Source organism: Arabidopsis thaliana, chromosome 5 (assembly GCF_000001735.4).
Source record: "Arabidopsis thaliana chromosome 5, partial sequence".
In the NCBI taxonomy this organism is placed as follows: Eukaryota; Viridiplantae; Streptophyta; class Magnoliopsida; order Brassicales; family Brassicaceae; genus Arabidopsis; species Arabidopsis thaliana.
This window is the reverse complement of record NC_003076.8, coordinates 1,399,023-1,414,933: the sequence shown is the minus strand read 5'-3', so window position 1 is coordinate 1,414,933 and position 15,911 is coordinate 1,399,023. Positions and strand designations below refer to the sequence as shown.

Genomic DNA, 15,911 nt, shown 5'->3' with positions numbered 1-15,911 from the left:
ACAGACTACTTGAAAATTGTAGTTACAAAAAAGAAAAGAAGGTAATCACACAACGTTAAATAATTTTCAGTTTTAGAATTAATTATATTTCTCTAAAATGATAATTATATAAAGCTTTTATACTAAAAACAGAGAAGAAAAAAATGTCAAACATAATTTTAAATTATATACATTATTTAATTATTGTAATCAACAATTTAATATTACCGTCCTTTTCTCTCTCTATCTCTATAAGGGTTGACTCTAAAGAAAACAAACGCAGAGATTCCTTCTCTCTACTCTTTTCTCTCTCTGTCTCTCACTTTCTTCAAATTTCAAATATTTTGCGTCTGAATCACACCGCGTCCACCAAATCCTCCATCTCCATCTCTTAAAATCCGATTCTTTCCTCCGCAAATCTCGATTACTCCAACACCCTTTTTCTCTAAGATTCCAAACCTTTTAGGTTTTTTGTTGCAGCCACTTGTGAATTGTATGGTGGTCAAAATGAAACAGATCATGCGTTGGCCACCGTGGCCTCCGCTCTTCGCCGTTAAATTCGACGTGATCGTCGTTGTTCACCAGATGGATGGTTTGTTGGATTCCGATGGTGGTGGCGATGATAGTACTGATCAGAGTCAGCGAGGAGGAGGGACAACAACGAGGAAGAGACCTGTTGTTGAGATCAAATGGAAAGGACCTAAATCGGTTACTCTCAAACGCTCCGTCGTACGGAATCTCACCGAAGAAGGTGGATTTCGCGGCGATGGCGTCGTTGAATGGAACGAAGAGTTTAAGAGGGTTTGCGAATTCTCTGTTTACAAGGAAGGATCGTTTCTTCCTTGGTTCGTTTCTTTAACCGTCTTCAGTGTTAGTCTCTCTCTCTATCTCCTATCTTCTTTTAATTTCGTTGACTTTGATGTCTGAATGATCAGGGTCTGTTTAAAGGTTGTACCTTTGCTTAGGTCCTCTGTTATTTAGATTTTGATTCACTCTAGAGATTTTTGGAACATATGTTAAGAATTTTGTGGATTTTTTTTTGTTGTGTAGGGACTGAATCAAGGATCGAAGGAGAAAGTTCGTAGCTTTGGAAAGGCATCACTGAACATTGCAGAATACTTTTCATTGATGAAAGAAGATGATGTTCAAGTCAAAGTGCCTCTCAAGGATTGTGACTCATCATCTGTGAGAAGTCCACATGTTCATGTGCGTCATTGATTTGCTTGTTAGCTAGTTCTCTGAATTTATCATTGTTTCATTTCTCTAACCATTGTGGTGTCTGTTTTGTGTTCAGATATCCCTTCAGTTTTCTCCTAAAGAATCGTTGCCTGAAAGACAGAGGTCTGCTCTTCCTGTTCTATGGTCTCCTCTTTCCGCAGAGGCTGAGAAAGCTGAGTCTGTTGTTAAAGTAGGCCTGAGAAAGATGAAGACCTTCAACAATTGCATGTCTAGTACACAGGCATCGGAAAAGGAGAGTGAGAAAGATGGAAGCAGTGGAAGCGGAAGTGACGGCAAAAGTCCGGAGAGAAATCTTGATTCTGACTCTAGTTATCCTTTTGATACAGATTCTTTAGATGAAGGTGATGCTGCAGATGAATCAGAAGAGAACAAAGAGAATGAAAGTAGCTTAGCTGATCCAGTTAATTACAAAACACTTCGTTCTGCTAATTGGGCTAGAGGCTCATTTCATACTGTTACAAACCCCGAAGACGAGGATTTGATATATTACAGTCACCGCAGTCCATTAGCAGAGACAGGACATTGCAGTGATGAGGTTTCCAATGATGTAGTAAGCTTGGAGCAGGCGAAAGGACAAATGTCTAAGAAGAGAATGTTATCTTGGAAGAAGAGAAAACTTAGTTTTAGATCTCCTAAACAGAAAGGCGAGCCTCTTCTTAAGAAGGATTGTCTTGAAGAAGGAGGTGATGATATCGATTTTGACCGCAGACAACTAAGTTCATCCGATGAGTCTAACTCTGATGTAAGTTCATTGACTACGTTTGTTTTATAGTTCTCGGTTTTCATAATATATTGTTTCTTAACTCTTGGTTGATTCTCTTGCAGTGGTATAGGTCTGATGATGCAATCATGAAACCATTATCCCAGTTTGGAGATGATGATTTCGTTGTTGGTAGCTGGGAGACCAAAGAGATTATAAGCCGTGATGGGCTGATGAAACTCACGGCTCGAGTATTTCTCGCATCAATTGATCAGAGAAGCGAGAGAGCTGCTGGAGAAAGCGCCTGCACAGCTCTAGTTGCAGTGATGGCACATTGGTTAGGATCCAACAGAGACATAATCCCAACAAGGTCAGAGTTTGACAGTCTTATCAGAGAAGGATCATCCGAGTGGAGAAATATGTGTGAAAACGAGGAATACCGGGAACGGTTTCCAGACAAACATTTCGATCTCGAGACGGTTCTCCAGGCAAAAGTCAGACCCATCTGTGTAGTCCCTGAAAGATCATTCATCGGGTTTTTCCATCCAGAGAAATCAGAGGAAGAAGAAGGAAAAGAAGATGCTAGTCTAGATTTTCTCAAAGGTGTAATGTCCTTTGACAGTATCTGGGAAGAGCTCATGAAACAAGAACCAGAAGAGTCGGCAAGCGAACCTGTGATCTACATTGTAAGCTGGAATGATCATTTCTTTGTACTCCTTGTGAACCACGATGCTTATTACATCATAGACACGCTTGGAGAGAGGCTCTATGAGGGTTGCAACCAAGCGTATGTCTTGAAATTTGACAAAGATGCAGAGATCAAAAGATTACCATCCGTCATCAAAGACAACAAAGCCGACATGGGAAACCAGAAACAAGGTGGTAAGAACAAGTCTGAGCAACCCGAAAGATCAAAAGAATCAGAAGAACAAGAAGAAGAAGAAGTAGTGTGTAGAGGTAAAGAGTCATGTAGAGAGTATATAAAGAGCTTTCTCGCAGCGATTCCAATACAGCAAGTGAAAGCTGATATGAAGAAAGGACTGGTTTCATCTTTGCATCACCGTCTTCAAATAGAGCTTCACTACACGAAACACCTTCATCACCACCAACCTAATATGTTTGAATCCTCTGCAACCGAAGTAACTGTGTCAGAAGCTGCTGTGTCTGTGACAGTGGCTTGGTCATTGGCGAGCCAATTCAGCAATAGTGGTGGGTTTAGTTGCGAAATGGCTGAGCTTTTGGGGGTTAAAGTTTAAGAGAAGTGTATAGAGAAAAGGAGTTTTCCTTCTGTGTGAATTTTGATGTTTATAACTTGATAACCCCTTTGGTGTTTTTCTGGCTAATTTGATGTTCATAATGTCTTCTGTGGAGATAGACTTTTACTCCTCACTCCAATAATTTGTATTTAGGAAATTTACCAGAGTTATTATAAGTATTTAATAAAATCGGTAACTGTTTTTTCTTAAATGTTATTGAATCCAAAACCAAAATCAATATATAATAGAAAAGTTTTCTCTCTATTCAGAATACCGATATCAGTGTGACATCGTCTACTTAAGCATCCATTTAAATAAAATTACAAGTTATAATTTATTTACAATGTTCAATCAATACATAAGTGGATGTGTCTAGAAAACCACTCAAACCTTCAAAATGTTAAGAAACATCCATGAGTTAAGCCAGTCTCACCTTCCATCTTCTAATTCGTCCCAAGCAAATAATAAGCAAAAACCAAGCAAAACATAAGAATGAAAAAAAATGTTTTCAAGACTTATATTTTAGCCTTGTCGTCTCGGTCGATCTTTGGTTCTCCATACCATTTTTCCATATCTCAATACAAAGCTAAACAGTAAAAAAAATTTATAAATAGTTAAATACTCATATGTTTCTAATAGATTATTATTTTGGAATAAAAGTTGATATATTTACGTTTTTCACATTTTATCAACAAAACAAATTTTTTGATATAATTTACATATCAAATATTTTTAATGATTATGAATTAATATGCAACGGGACTTGTTTCATTGGAATCGGGCAACGAGGCGGGCCTTGTCATTATCTAGAATTCCCAATAAAAGATCAACAATTCAAAACCTATAAAGATCAACAATTCGGAAAATTTTTAACGGCTCTATCACTTTTGAATTCTAGGTAATACGTTTATCTCAAACTTACTAGAAAAACCAAAAACAAGTTTTCAACTACAATTGACACTCTTGGCAATTCACAGTCTGTAGGTTGCAGGTTTTGATCTTCACTGTTCTATATAATGATAAGAAGAAGAGTGAAGGAAAAGCAACTCACTCACCATGATTAACTCAACGAATCAAGACTTTCCGCTTCCACCACATCAGTCTCACTCTTCTTTCGGCTTAGTGGTGTTGTTCGGAGTCATGGCGGCATTTGCATTTGTGATCGTGGTGGTTGCGGCAGTGTGCTACTGTCTGTACCACCGCGAGCAAGCTCGTCCATGCGTCGAGCAATAATGTAGAAAAAAAGAAGCAAAACATAAGAACGAAAAATAAATTTTTTGGCTTAGTTAAGCCAGTTTTGGCTTCCATCTTCCAACTCTGTCTCAAACAAATAATAAGTAAAAAAGAAAGTAAAACATAAGAATGAAAAATAATCTTTTTTAGACTCATATCTTAGCCTTGTCATCTCGGTCGATTTTCAGTTTTCCATACCAGTTCTCCATATCTTATACAAAACTAAACAGTTAAGAAATTTTATAAATAATTAAATATTCATGTGTTTCTAATAGATTATTATTTTGGAAAAAAGAATTTGATATTTTTAGGTTTTTCACATGTTATTAACAAAACAATAAAATTGTGGTTACATCAATTATTTTTAATAATTATGAATTAATCGTAATCTAAGAAATTTAATTATTTCTACTATATGTTAATGAAAAATAAATAATAAATAAAAATTTGGGAACAAAGTAAAAAAAAGAGCCGGCGCCGAGAATTACCAGGCTACAAGCCCAAAGTGTTTTAAGGCCTGTTATTGAAAAAAGACCAAAAAAAGTAAAGGACATAATTTACATGTCAAGATTTACAAATGATGCCGATTTATTTTATTTGAATATATAAGCTATGGCCGGACGCAAATAAGTTTAATCGAGTTCTTCTTCTTCGGAGAAGGCTTTGTGTCTGTATCATCTGATTATAGCGCAGAGAGATTAGTTGATTTGAAGGAGAAACATGAAGAGAATCTTTGGAGCGAAGAATAACAAAGAGCCTCCTCCGTCTATTCAAGATGCCTCTGATCGGGTTCCTCCTCCTCTCTCTCTCTCTCTCTCTCTCTCTCTCTCTCTCTCTCTCTCTCTCTCTCTCTCTCTCTCTCTCTCTCTCTCTCTCGTTTCTTTCAATTTCATTGTTTTCCTCAGCTTTATTCGAGATATAGCGATTTAGCTTTGGATTTTAGATGAACTGATGGGTGGTGAGATCATAGTTAAAACTTTTGAGGAGCTACTTGATGTTGATTCCAGTTTTGATGTTTTCAGATCAATAAAAGAGGAGATTCAGTGGAAGAGAAAGTTAAGAGGCTTGATGCTGAGCTCTGCAAATACAAAGATCAGATCAAAAGGACTAGACCTGGTCCTGCTCTAGAAGCTATCAAAGCTCGTGCTATGAGAGTTCTCAAGCAAAAGAAGATGTCAGTGTTTTCTTTCTGCTTCTTCTCTCAATGGACATTGATGATATGGATTTTAATACCAACTGTTTCCATTTTTCCTTAGGTATGAAGGACAACGTGACATGCTCTATAATCAGACTTTTAACCTTGATCAAGTTTCATTTGCTGCTGAAGGCCTTAAAGATGCTCAACAAACTGTATGTACTCATAAGTTTTTTCTTATCTTCTTAGTAAAAAATAGCACATTGAACCAAAACCTCATGTACATGAATGAATATGCAGATGACAGCGCTAAAATCTGCTAACAAGGAGCTGAAAGGAATGATGAAAACCGTCAAGATTCAAGATATAGATGTATGTCTTGGTTCTTATTCAAGCTTCTCTTGTGTGTTTGCTTCCTAGATACTGTTTTGGTTAAGAATTATTTGTTGTATACCACAGAATTTGCAAGATGATATGATGGACTTAATGGATGAGAGTTCTGAAATTCAAGAGACACTTGGTAGGAGCTACAATGTTCCTGATGACATTGACGAAGATGACCTCCTGGGCGGTAAGTTCTTTCTCTGCTCTTTATGCTGCTTGTCCTTGGGGTTGGTAGAAACAATTTCCCTGTGTTTGTTAAATTCTGCTCCTTATACGTTATATCGGTTTGTGAATTCAGAGCTTGATGCTCTTGAAGCTGACATGGGGAACGAGACTGAAGCAGACGGAGTGCCTTCTTATCTCCAACCCGATAAGGAACCGGATCTTAATGATGAGCTCAACTTGCCTTCAGCACCAATGGGGCATACAGGAGCTCCACCCGGACGAGCTCAGGTGAGTTTCCACTTACTCATTTGAGAATTCAGATGATAAACCTCTAAAAACAAATGTCCTCCTATTACAAACTTATCTTTAGTTATGAGGCTGGTCTAGTCTTTATTCACACAAATTGCTTGATTACTAAATGAGTGATGATGGCTTTTTGCATATTTTTCTTACTCAATAACTACCGAATATTACACACTCTGGACTTGGAACTTATTTTATATGTCTGCTGAGAGATTTTTATGATGGTGTAATGATGAACAGGCTGAAGATGAATGGGGATTACCAGCGGTACCACGTGCATCACTTCGGGGCTAAATCCCATTTACACACCTCTTTGTGTGCATAAATATTCATCTCCAGCGACTATGCTTTTAAAGTCTTGTTACTGTATGTAATAAGTTTTTTGCTTAGCAGTTTCATTAACCTTGAATCCTCAGATTTGGTCTGTATTATATTATTTTATAAGGAAATCTAATCGGGAGTCTACAGCATCGCATTCTAAATGATGTGTAAGATATGTTGCTGAGAAGTGAAGTTTTTGAGTTTCTTGAGAAGTTGAACATGAAACATGAAGCCCAAATTATTTGTTATAGTAATACTCAAATGCATACATTTTAGTGATATTAGATCCCAACGTTCATCAAATTAATAGCTTTTTAGAACACCAGAAATAGAAGAATACTCTCAGTCAAAGCCACCACAATTACTCAATGAGCTACAAAATAGGAACCCTTAAAATGTCTCCAATATCAGAGCATTTTAGCTAAAAAAGACTACATCCCAAGACAGTGGGATACTTTATACTCCTAAATCATATTTATACAAATCGACAAAGATTTGTTCATTTTCCGAACATAGAACTGTTAACTCTTGAATTCCTTAAGCTACTTATTCTTATGGAGGGTTTTGTCTTTAGTTGAGATTGAGTTTGGTCAGATCTAGCAAATTCCAGTCCAAGTGGGACGAAGCTGTCCTTGGAGCTACATTTGAACCAGCAGAATATGACCTCACCAGCCTGTTACTGTTGTTAGTGCTCCCTAAGTATCCCAATCCAGATTTCAATCTCTGAGCTTCCTTCTTCAGTAACTGATACTCACCTACAGAAAATATTTCGGAACAAGCATCAGTGGATCGATCACAAGCTGTAATTCAGACTCCTTGAATGTGTGGTTTATGTCATGTTTTTATTTACCTTCCCTTATGAGCTTGTCCTGCTTTAGTATCGCCATCTGCTGCTTCAACTGGCTATTCTCCAGGGACAGTGTTGCTCGTGTCTGAAGAAGTGAAGCCACTCTCACTGATAAATCTGCTTCCACCGTCTGCAAAACGAGATTGCTATTTGGTTACTACCAAAAACAATGTGCTAGGTTTCTGTATAATGTTTTACTGCTCTGCATCTAACTATGTAGTAACACCAACAACTAGATCATCTTACCACAGAGATCTAACATACAACATTGCATTTTGTACATATAACTGTCCACAGAAAAAATAACGATTGTGTTTTAAGAAAGCGCACAGCTTGAATGGAATCTCTACCTGCAACATGCCTACTGTTCTCTCAAGTTCAGCAATGTACTGGAGCTTACGAACCCTTGAACGCTGTCCCGGGTTCCTGGCAGAGTAAAGATAGAAAAATCAACATATGACACAACAAGATAATGTAAAAGTACCGAATTGGCATTCTAAGAGCACTCTTGTGGACACAGACACATATTTCTGCCAATTTAGTAGTCATAAGAATCCCCACCAACTACAAATCCAAGTGTAAAACAGAGATATGGAACTATTCTTTTCTTCCTTCTCACTGACAAACCAGAAACCGATGTATCTTGATCTAGAATAGACACAGAGGTACCACATAGGAGCTTATGGACTAGACTTGATGCAGCCGAATTAATATTAGCAACATTAGCCGATAAAGAATACTACTCTTAAGGGACCAAAGCTTATCAATTTCTACACAAATAAAGTAATGATGTTAAATAATAATGTCTTAAGAAGATTAATGTTCTCTCACCTTTTTGCATTTGGTATGCCCATTGAACCACACGCATTTTCAGCAACAGGTGAACGGTTGATCCCTTTCACCGTATCATCCAAGTTCTGAGGCGGTGTCTGAGAACCATAATCCGAAAAGGCAGAAGCAATAGGGTTGTTAGAGAAGCTAGAGTTGTTCTTTGCTCTTGGCGAGTTGGGACCATATACACAAGCAGACTCCAAGTCCCCACAAGCTTCAGAACTCAAACTTTCTTCATCCTCACTTTGATCAAAACCAGAAAAAGTAGCAGAAATGTCTCCCAAAAGCACAACTGAGTCGCTAGCTGAGCGGCGCAGAGGACCTCCTCTAGTGAGCAACCCATCAGTTTTGTCACAGAGCAACTCATCAAGCCAAGCAGGTTGATCTTCGAGCCTGGAATCTTGAGTAGAAGACTTGTATTGACCAATGTATGATTCAATGGGTGAGGAAGAAGAGTAGAATGTATCTGCAACTGGACTCAAAGAAAGTTTCTTTGGAATCGGGCAACGAGGTGGAAGCGGAGCAGGCCTTGACATGATTCGAATTTACCTAATAAATCAACAATCCAAAAAAGCTTTCTTAGCTAAAAGTAAACTTCACTTATCATCAACCTTAAGAAGCTATAGCTTCTACGCAATGAAAGCTTCCAGATATTCAATTCTACAGCTCTTAAAGATTGATTTTTATTCTCAGCTAGCAAACACAAACCTCAATCCCAGAAAGAAAGAAAAAAGTATTTTTTTAGTAAAACAAATTTGTGAAATTCCGACAACCATTCTTGTACTAACCCCACAAGACAAAAGAGTGAAAGAAAAACAAAAATCACAAGAAGAAGAACAACATTGAATCAATGGAACAGTTACCCTAAAACCCATTACAAGATTTTAAGAAACGGCAATGAAAAAACTGGAAATTTCAGCAGAGACATTAAAGAGAAGAGAACCCTGAAATCTACAGTGCTTTTGACTCGAATAATGAGATACATAAACATCAAACAGACCAAAGCATTCAACTTGTCAATCGTCAGTTGCTTGTTTACCTCCAGGGAAAAAGAAAACAAATTTTCGCCGGCGAAGATAGTAACGGAGGAGCAATGCGGAGTAAAAAGAGAGCAAAAACGCAGAGTGTAGGAGAAGAAGAAAATAAGCGATCGTCTCTTTCTCTTTCACTAGTTGCAACAAAAAAGAAAAGGAGAAGAATTTATTCTGTTGCTTGCTTTATCTCTCTCTCTTTCTCACAGCTGCGTATAAATGTATAACGCAGAATTGAATTGTGTATTTGAAAGCCCCAATTGGCTGGAGGAGGAGGCGTACGGACGGCTCTTTTGGGCCCTTTGAGTTTTTTTTTTTTTTATTATTTGGTCAAGCAAAGGGTTCACTGACCCATCTCCATCCGTACTTTTTTGTTATAAAATTTTTAAAAAAAATTGTTTATATTTGTGTTGTCACATTGATTAAGATATTTGATCTGATTGTGGCATTTACATTTATTAGTCTAGAACGTTCGGGAAGAATTTATTGTAAAGAAGTGAGTCTTTTAAGTGTCTTTTTAAAATGTGATTTGTGATGGTGGAGAAGAAGTGGTGGAATTTATATATTTGGGGTCATCAAAATGTTGAATAGTTAAAAAGTAATGATCTAACTAACTTCGCTTAACACATATTTGTTAGTAACGTTTTGCGTATTGATTACCAAAGTGGCGATGTATCTTTAAATAGTTGTTAACCAAGAGATTTTTAATTCAATCAAGGGCCTCGTTTTGGCCTTTTTTTTTTTTTGTTTCGGGTCAAAGATTTAAGTTTAACCAAATAGAGTTGACCAATAAAACAGCTGTTATCAGAGAACCAAATAATAATAAATAGAGAAAAACAGCTGTTCTGCTTCTCCAAACGTTTAGTGTTATAATATTTATTAGTACTTTGTGTCGTTTACGCAAAGTTGAGATTTTTTGTATTCTCATTTGTAGTATTAAATTATTATTATAGCATGAAATAATGAAAAAAACATTATTCTTTCTGTTCGTTATTATTCCAAATTTTAAGTTTTGTTACACCTATTAAAAATAGATTATAAATTTATTCCTTTTGTGATTAATAATTTTTTACAACTTTAAACCAATAATTTTGTAGTTATTTATTTTTGAAATCTACAATTCATCATTAATAACTACTTAAAAATACATAGAAGACTTCAAAATTATATCTTTTGCAACATTTTTTCCATTCAAGAATTTAGATTAATAAACAAAAGAGGGAGTATATATTAACAGAGTAATGGTACTAATGATTAGCATTGGAATGTTAAGACAAAAATACATGTCAAAGTCAAACAAAAATTTTAAGCTTCAAAATGAAGGTAACTAAAATGGTTCGGAAAAAGAATAGTCACCTACCGTATATTTTGTTTGAAGATCTGAAATCTAATTATTCCTCATCTTTGCTTTAAATTTTTGTGATACATAAATTAAATAGCACGAATCACATTTTCAACTTTGTAATATTTTTCACTCATACTAATAATTAAAAGGGACTAGGAAAAATAAAGGCACATTTTCTCCGTTGGAATAATCAACGGTTACGTATGGAGAAGATTGTGTCACGTGGAAGCTAATCCACCACGATCCAGTTTCATCTCTATTAACAAAGATCACTCCTTCCCTCGCTTCAATTTTAGTTTCTATTGTTGTTCATCTCTCAATCGTCTCTTTCGATATTTTCTCAGGAAAATCTTTACAACATCCGTGGAGAAGCAACACCAGAATCCGAATTCAGGTTCGTTTCCTTGTACGATCTGATTATTGTTGGTTTGTGGATGAGAGAGGCTCTTCATCTTCTTCTTCGATTTTCTGGTGATGTGAAAATGAAACAGCGATGGATCCAGCGCGGGAATGCGAAGGCAAAGGAGCTTGCGAATTGAAATCGAACAAGCGATTTGCTGATAAAATCATGCCTCATCTTCTCAACTTGTGAGCCTTCTTGTTTGATTTTTCTAAAAATTGAGGTTCTTCGTGAAATTTAGTACTGTGGCCTTATTGATTATCCACTTGGTTTGTTCTGTCCGATTTAGGTCCGGTTTAGATACTGCTTTATCTAGGACAAATAGGTTTAGATTCAATCTGGTTCAGTTTTTTGGAATATGTTTTGTTCATTTTGGTTTCTTTCGATTTGGTTTTGGTTATTTGCCTAACCGTAGATCATGGTGAATCCATCCGCAGTGATTGACGAAATTGGTGTCAATTGTGTGCTTAACTTAATCCTACTTGTTCCTTGCATCCCAATGTTTATCATAAGTTTGTTGTCGTTCTCACACATGAGCACTGTATAAATTTTTAGTTTGTAGATTGTGATTGTGATAAGTCTTTTCATGGCTTTTTGTTGAATTACAAAAGCATCAAGTTACTAAATATCTAATGCGAGTTTTGATTTTGAATTAGGTACGGGTCTAGTGCAAAAGCCAACGATTTTGACATGTATGCACCAAATGCTTCATTTGAAGACCCTTTGACGCATGCTCAGGGGTATGTCAATCTTCCAACTAAATATTCTTTCTTTCTACTATTGCAGAGATCATTTACTCACTTTGAAATTTCTATTTTTGACCCTTGGCTTTTTCAGAGTGAAGCAGATCAAATCAGCATTTTATTCACTCCCTAAGGTTTTTGTCAAACTCTCGTTCCCTCACTAGTCACTTCTTTGTTAACTACTATGATGATGGAACTATCTCCCTCAACCTCACATCATAATTATTTTACTATAGGTGTTTGGTGAGTCGAAAATAGTTGAATATCATATTCAAGAAAGTGAAACCTCGCCGGGGAAGAAAGAGGTTAGAATCCTCGTTTACTATAACATGGTCTCGTGGTTCCTTTTTAGTATCTAAATATAACATAAACAACTTGTGGGAAAAACAGATACTAATTGACAACAAACAACACTACAAGATCATGGGAAGGAACATAGATATGATCTCTCTCATTAAGCTCTATGTCGAGGACGGGAAGATCGTTCGACATGAAGACTGGTAATAACCCTGCAGCTAACCTTTCTCATAAACGCTGACTTTTTGTATTAGTTCATTGCCTTAACTTGTTGGTGAATGGTGTGTATAAGGTGGGACAAGAAACCTCTGAGGAACAGAGACACGGTTAGCTTTCCATTAGTCGGACGGGTAATGGAGATGGGTCGAAGAGGCTTGATGCTAGCGACTCATGCCATGATGGGTTTTGGTAAAGATCCTGACTCCCAATGAACAAATGGAAAATACAAAACACACATCATGTTATAGTGTTCAGTTTCTTCAAAACACTACTTGAATTTAAGAAACTCCTTTAATCGATTTGGTTTCGAATTTAGTTTAAAAATATGTAATACAGTATGTTAATCGTCTGTTGGTTTTTAGTCTGGTACGATACAGTCAATAACTGAATTTGAATGGAAAATTCTTGTAGTTGAACAAACTTGAACCATACTGATTTTGGTTAGCTTTTGGGTTTGAATTATCCTAAATCAAAATAAACCGACGTGGGGCCGGATCGAAGAACCTCCCTCAAATGGGCCTTCACTGTCAAATCTAAAGTATCCATTTACTTTTGGTCTCGTGCTTGACGTAATGTATTTAGATATTAGATTTTGTGCATGTACTGTGTTTGGGCCCCTGTTATATACTTGTAGAAGACGAAAAATGACTCTGGTTTTTGTAAGTACCGTAGAAACAAAGAAAACAAGCTGTGTAAAAGTAACTGTTAGACGCTATGTTTGTGACAGACACAGTTCTGTGTTTTTATTTGTTACAAATATTTGGCTATAGTTTTTCTGTACTCTTGAAAAACTCCAAATTGTATACTATCTCGTATATATTTGAGGACCAGCCCTATGTTATATGTGTTTCCTATAGAAAAATCAATTTTGTGAAATTGAGGAGGAATGAGAACATGCATAGCTCTAAAATTATGAAAAGAAAGGAAACAAAACAAAACAAACAAAACAAAAACAAATAAACGTCGTCGTCTAGGTTGGTCCCAAAATTAAATGTAGAGTAATAAATGAAAAGAGATAAGAGAGAAGTGAGTAGGTCTATGATGTTGGGATTCACAGGGCCTGTGTGTGTGTGACCACTGACCACAGCACCATTGCTCATCTCATGTTACTCCATTCACTTCACAATACAAAATACAAATTACAAATCTCTTTTGTAACATTTCAATTCAAACGTTACTATAGACCAACATTCTCTTTTAATGCACCCTCGTAAATACACTATCCTTTTCTGTATTTTTAAAACTTGAATCTCATAAGTTCATGACAATTACATTTATACATACACTACGGGTGTTTCTATTACGCTTATTTTCAAGATTTTAACTCCAGCATGGATATCACAAAAAGGGTTTTGCTAAATATCTTACGTGATGATGCTTTTAAGAGTCAAATCAATAAATAAAATCTCTATGTTATTAATGTTAATACATGAATTATCCGAGCATGATATTTAATGAGTCTTACAGTTTATGTTAGTGTAGTAGTCCTTGTGTAACCATCGAAAATTCGTAATACCAAATTTTATTTGGGGAAAAAAAATGTAAGGTCCAATATTTGTGACAAAAAAATTTTTAATATGGATGCCAAAGGAGCTACATGCCTACATCTAATGAGAAAGGCTATATAATATGCCTGCAAAAAAAATGAGAAATTATAATTCTATGTCCTTTAAAACCTAAAAAAGAAGTAAAAAATAAAGAGCTTAAATAAAAAGAAGTATCACAGAATTTATTCTTATGTATATTTCCTTTTAAAATGGGGCTGTTATACAAAATTTCTCTGAATCTGTTGGCATAAACTTCGCTGAGTTTCATGAATTTTGGGGGAAAAATAGTGTAACTTTCGAGTTATGACAAAAGGCACTGTTATACACATAAATCAACAATAATGGCTCTAAAAATATTTTTGATATATATTTAATGGTTCTTTTTCCTCTAACCACTAATTACTTTTTACAAAATCCAAAAAGGGTTAATTAATCTAAACAAAACCGGAGATTAAAAAATTTAAAACCGAATCTTAAGCCTTTTTTTATTTTTAACAGCTCCGTCTCTCTTCCTCTTGAATCTCCGTCTGACCTTGAGATAACGAATAAACCGGCGACGACGGCAAAGACGAAACGGCGGTTGAATAACGAGCCGAATCCGATACCGAAGCCGACGTTATTCCGGCGCCGGAATCAGAGAGTCCAGAGAGAAGATCAACAAAAGCACTGACGATAACGCCGTGACTCTTCCTCCCATTCATCCTCAAATACCAAGCGAGCATCGATTCCAAGCTCTCCCAATCTTTAGCCAACTCACCGTGACTCGTCACCATCTCCTCCATCGATCGCCGGAAATCACCGTACGGATCCTCGGATTCCATCGCCACCGCGACACTAATCTCCTCAATCGGCGTACTCCGATCTTCTCCCACCGCAACCGTTTCCTTCGATTTCAAATCCGATTTCGATTTCTCTTCAATCTCTTCCAGAATCGAACTCGTAACTCCTGGATCGAAGAATAACCGCTCCGATCTAACAACGCCACGAACCACCATCTCTAAGGACTCAGCGTCAAGGTCTTGATCCGACTCGGTTGAGTGACTCGCTGTCTCGGACGAGTTAGTAAACCATGACTCAGGCGTCTCCGCTTCCAACAAATCTCCTCCATTGTTGTTGTTGTGGTGGTGGTCGAAGAAAACAGAGTTCACCGTCTTGATCATGTCGTCGCCGACTCGGAACGAAAGAGTTTTGGCATTGTAACAGAGAGGAACCGCTAGTAATCCTCCGGCTCCGCCTTTGAACAGAGAAGAGAGTTTCATCTTCTTCTTCCCCATTGATACCACCAATTGTTTTTTTCTTTGTGAAGATCTTTGGTTGGGTTTGGGTTTAGTAATTAATGGAAGAGGAAGGAGTTGGAGGGAATGCGATATATGGGGAGAGAAGAGAGAGCTGGTGGGGTCAGGTCATGTGTCTATTTAATTTTGGGATATTTTTCTATTTGTTGTTAATTTTCCATTTTTTTCTGGTTAGTTATTTGAAGTGCTTTTACTTATTTAGTCTAAAGTCTTAACTATAAAAATTACGATGATTGAAGTTGATAGTTTGTTTTTGTTTTGCTTTGTGGTTAGCTTTTTCGATTCGTTTTCTGTTCAACCGGGATTTCAATAGTTTTTTCCAATATTTGATTTGCTACAATCCAAATTTTTAATATTGGTTTTTTCTACACTATTCGATCTAATAATTGATCAATTTTACAAAAATGTTTTTATAATGGAGATATATTATTTTTACAAATAGTTTATTGCTACATTTTACAATAATGTTTTTGTCGTTGTGATTTTATTGATATACACATGAGTGGAAGAATTATGTTTTTTACAAATATTTTGCTGTTTTGAAAAATTGACAATCTTCTTGTGTGACGAAAACACTTATCCTCATGCAGTTTACATATTATTAGCTCCATGGGTTGTTATTGCCTTGTTGGAGAGGTTGA

The 15,911-nt window shown here is 36.4% G+C and overlaps 6 protein-coding genes across 10 annotated transcripts; 4 read left to right on the top strand and 2 right to left on the bottom strand.

Moving 5' to 3' along the window:
- Positions 1 to 211: 211 nt before the first annotated feature.
- Positions 212 to 3,385, top strand: AT5G04860 (splicing factor 3A subunit). 2 transcript variants are annotated; one of them, NM_120568.4, is made up of 4 exons: positions 212 to 849; positions 1,030 to 1,185; positions 1,274 to 1,960; positions 2,044 to 3,381. In NM_120568.4, exons 1-4 carry the CDS (start codon positions 475 to 477, stop codon positions 3,172 to 3,174), a joined length of 2,349 nt encoding a protein of 782 aa, NP_196106.1. In that variant the 5' UTR covers positions 212 to 474; the 3' UTR covers positions 3,175 to 3,381. The 2 variants fall into 2 exon arrangements, with proteins under 2 accessions (NP_196106.1, NP_001330657.1); NM_001342794.1 differs by lacking the exon at positions 212 to 849 and having other exon boundaries at positions 962 to 1,185; positions 2,044 to 3,385.
- An 845-nt stretch (positions 3,386 to 4,230) lies between these two features.
- On the top strand, positions 4,231 to 4,407 carry AT5G04853 (uncharacterized protein; the record flags this gene model as incomplete). Its single annotated transcript, NM_001125699.1, has 1 exon — positions 4,231 to 4,407. One exon carries the CDS (start codon positions 4,231 to 4,233, stop codon positions 4,405 to 4,407), a length of 177 nt encoding a protein of 58 aa, NP_001119171.1.
- A 591-nt stretch (positions 4,408 to 4,998) lies between these two features.
- On the top strand, positions 4,999 to 6,994 carry VPS60.2 (SNF7 family protein). 2 transcript variants are annotated; one of them, NM_120567.3, is made up of 7 exons: positions 4,999 to 5,196; positions 5,430 to 5,581; positions 5,664 to 5,757; positions 5,843 to 5,914; positions 6,002 to 6,113; positions 6,225 to 6,379; positions 6,635 to 6,994. In NM_120567.3, exons 1-7 carry the CDS (start codon positions 5,128 to 5,130, stop codon positions 6,686 to 6,688), a joined length of 708 nt encoding a protein of 235 aa, NP_568143.1. In that variant the 5' UTR covers positions 4,999 to 5,127; the 3' UTR covers positions 6,689 to 6,994. The 2 variants fall into 2 exon arrangements, with proteins under 2 accessions (NP_568143.1, NP_001190228.1); NM_001203299.1 differs by having other exon boundaries at positions 5,041 to 5,196; positions 6,002 to 6,379; positions 6,635 to 6,915.
- Positions 6,972 to 9,753, bottom strand: AT5G04840 (bZIP protein). Of its 2 annotated transcripts, NM_120566.6 has the most exons (5): positions 9,433 to 9,753; positions 8,394 to 8,942; positions 7,913 to 7,988; positions 7,566 to 7,692; positions 6,972 to 7,470 (listed from the first exon to the last, which is right to left on the bottom strand). In NM_120566.6, exons 2-5 carry the CDS (start codon positions 8,927 to 8,929, stop codon positions 7,286 to 7,288), a joined length of 924 nt encoding a protein of 307 aa, NP_196104.2. In that variant the 5' UTR covers positions 8,930 to 8,942; positions 9,433 to 9,753; the 3' UTR covers positions 6,972 to 7,285. The 2 variants fall into 2 exon arrangements, with proteins under 2 accessions (NP_196104.2, NP_001330780.1); NM_001342793.1 differs by having other exon boundaries at positions 6,972 to 7,692.
- Positions 9,754 to 10,797: 1,044 nt separating this feature from the next.
- Positions 10,798 to 12,951, top strand: AT5G04830 (Nuclear transport factor 2 (NTF2) family protein). Of its 2 annotated transcripts, NM_180435.4 has the most exons (7): positions 10,798 to 11,163; positions 11,261 to 11,357; positions 11,826 to 11,909; positions 12,007 to 12,046; positions 12,149 to 12,217; positions 12,303 to 12,412; positions 12,502 to 12,951. In NM_180435.4, the coding sequence occupies exons 2-7, from the start codon at positions 11,263 to 11,265 to the stop codon at positions 12,638 to 12,640; spliced, it is 537 nt and encodes a 178-aa protein (NP_850766.1). In that variant the 5' UTR covers positions 10,798 to 11,163; positions 11,261 to 11,262; the 3' UTR covers positions 12,641 to 12,951. The 2 variants fall into 2 exon arrangements, with proteins under 2 accessions (NP_850766.1, NP_568142.1); NM_120565.3 differs by having other exon boundaries at positions 11,089 to 11,357; positions 12,502 to 12,889.
- Positions 12,952 to 14,149: 1,198 nt separating this feature from the next.
- Positions 14,150 to 15,539, bottom strand: OFP13 (ovate family protein 13). Its single transcript, NM_120564.2, has one exon. The coding sequence runs from the start codon at positions 15,247 to 15,249 to the stop codon at positions 14,467 to 14,469; it is 783 nt and encodes a 260-aa protein (NP_196102.1). The 5' UTR covers positions 15,250 to 15,539; the 3' UTR covers positions 14,150 to 14,466.
- Between the last annotated feature and the right edge of the window lie 372 nt (positions 15,540 to 15,911).

Bases quoted from the DNA above. Each gene is read 5' to 3' on its own strand.
- AT5G04860 (NM_120568.4), top strand. From the start codon at position 475: ATGGTGGTCAAAATGAAACAGATCATGCGTTGGCCACCGTGGCCTCCG. The intron at 850-1,029 runs GTTAGTCTCTCT...TTTGTTGTGTAG, and splicing joins TTTCTTTAACCGTCTTCAGT to GGACTGAATCAAGGATCGAA. The intron at 1,186-1,273 runs GTGCGTCATTGA...TTTTGTGTTCAG, and splicing joins TGAGAAGTCCACATGTTCAT to ATATCCCTTCAGTTTTCTCC.
- VPS60.2 (NM_001203299.1), top strand. From the start codon at position 5,128: ATGAAGAGAATCTTTGGAGCGAAGAATAACAAAGAGCCTCCTCCGTCT. The intron at 5,582-5,663 runs GTCAGTGTTTTC...ATTTTTCCTTAG, and splicing joins GTTCTCAAGCAAAAGAAGAT to GTATGAAGGACAACGTGACA. The intron at 5,915-6,001 runs GTATGTCTTGGT...TGTATACCACAG, and splicing joins TCAAGATTCAAGATATAGAT to AATTTGCAAGATGATATGAT.
- AT5G04840 (NM_120566.6), bottom strand. From the start codon at position 8,929: ATGTCAAGGCCTGCTCCGCTTCCACCTCGTTGCCCGATTCCAAAGAAA. The intron at 7,989-8,393 runs GTGAGAGAACAT...TTACTCTGCCAG, and splicing joins GGCATACCAAATGCAAAAAG to GAACCCGGGACAGCGTTCAA. The intron at 7,693-7,912 runs GTAGAGATTCCA...CTCGTTTTGCAG, and splicing joins GAACAGTAGGCATGTTGCAG to ACGGTGGAAGCAGATTTATC.
- AT5G04830 (NM_180435.4), top strand. From the start codon at position 11,263: ATGGATCCAGCGCGGGAATGCGAAGGCAAAGGAGCTTGCGAATTGAAA. The intron at 11,910-12,006 runs GTATGTCAATCT...TGGCTTTTTCAG, and splicing joins CCTTTGACGCATGCTCAGGG to AGTGAAGCAGATCAAATCAG. The intron at 12,047-12,148 runs GTTTTTGTCAAA...ATTTTACTATAG, and splicing joins CATTTTATTCACTCCCTAAG to GTGTTTGGTGAGTCGAAAAT.
- OFP13 (NM_120564.2), bottom strand. From the start codon at position 15,249: ATGGGGAAGAAGAAGATGAAACTCTCTTCTCTGTTCAAAGGCGGAGCC.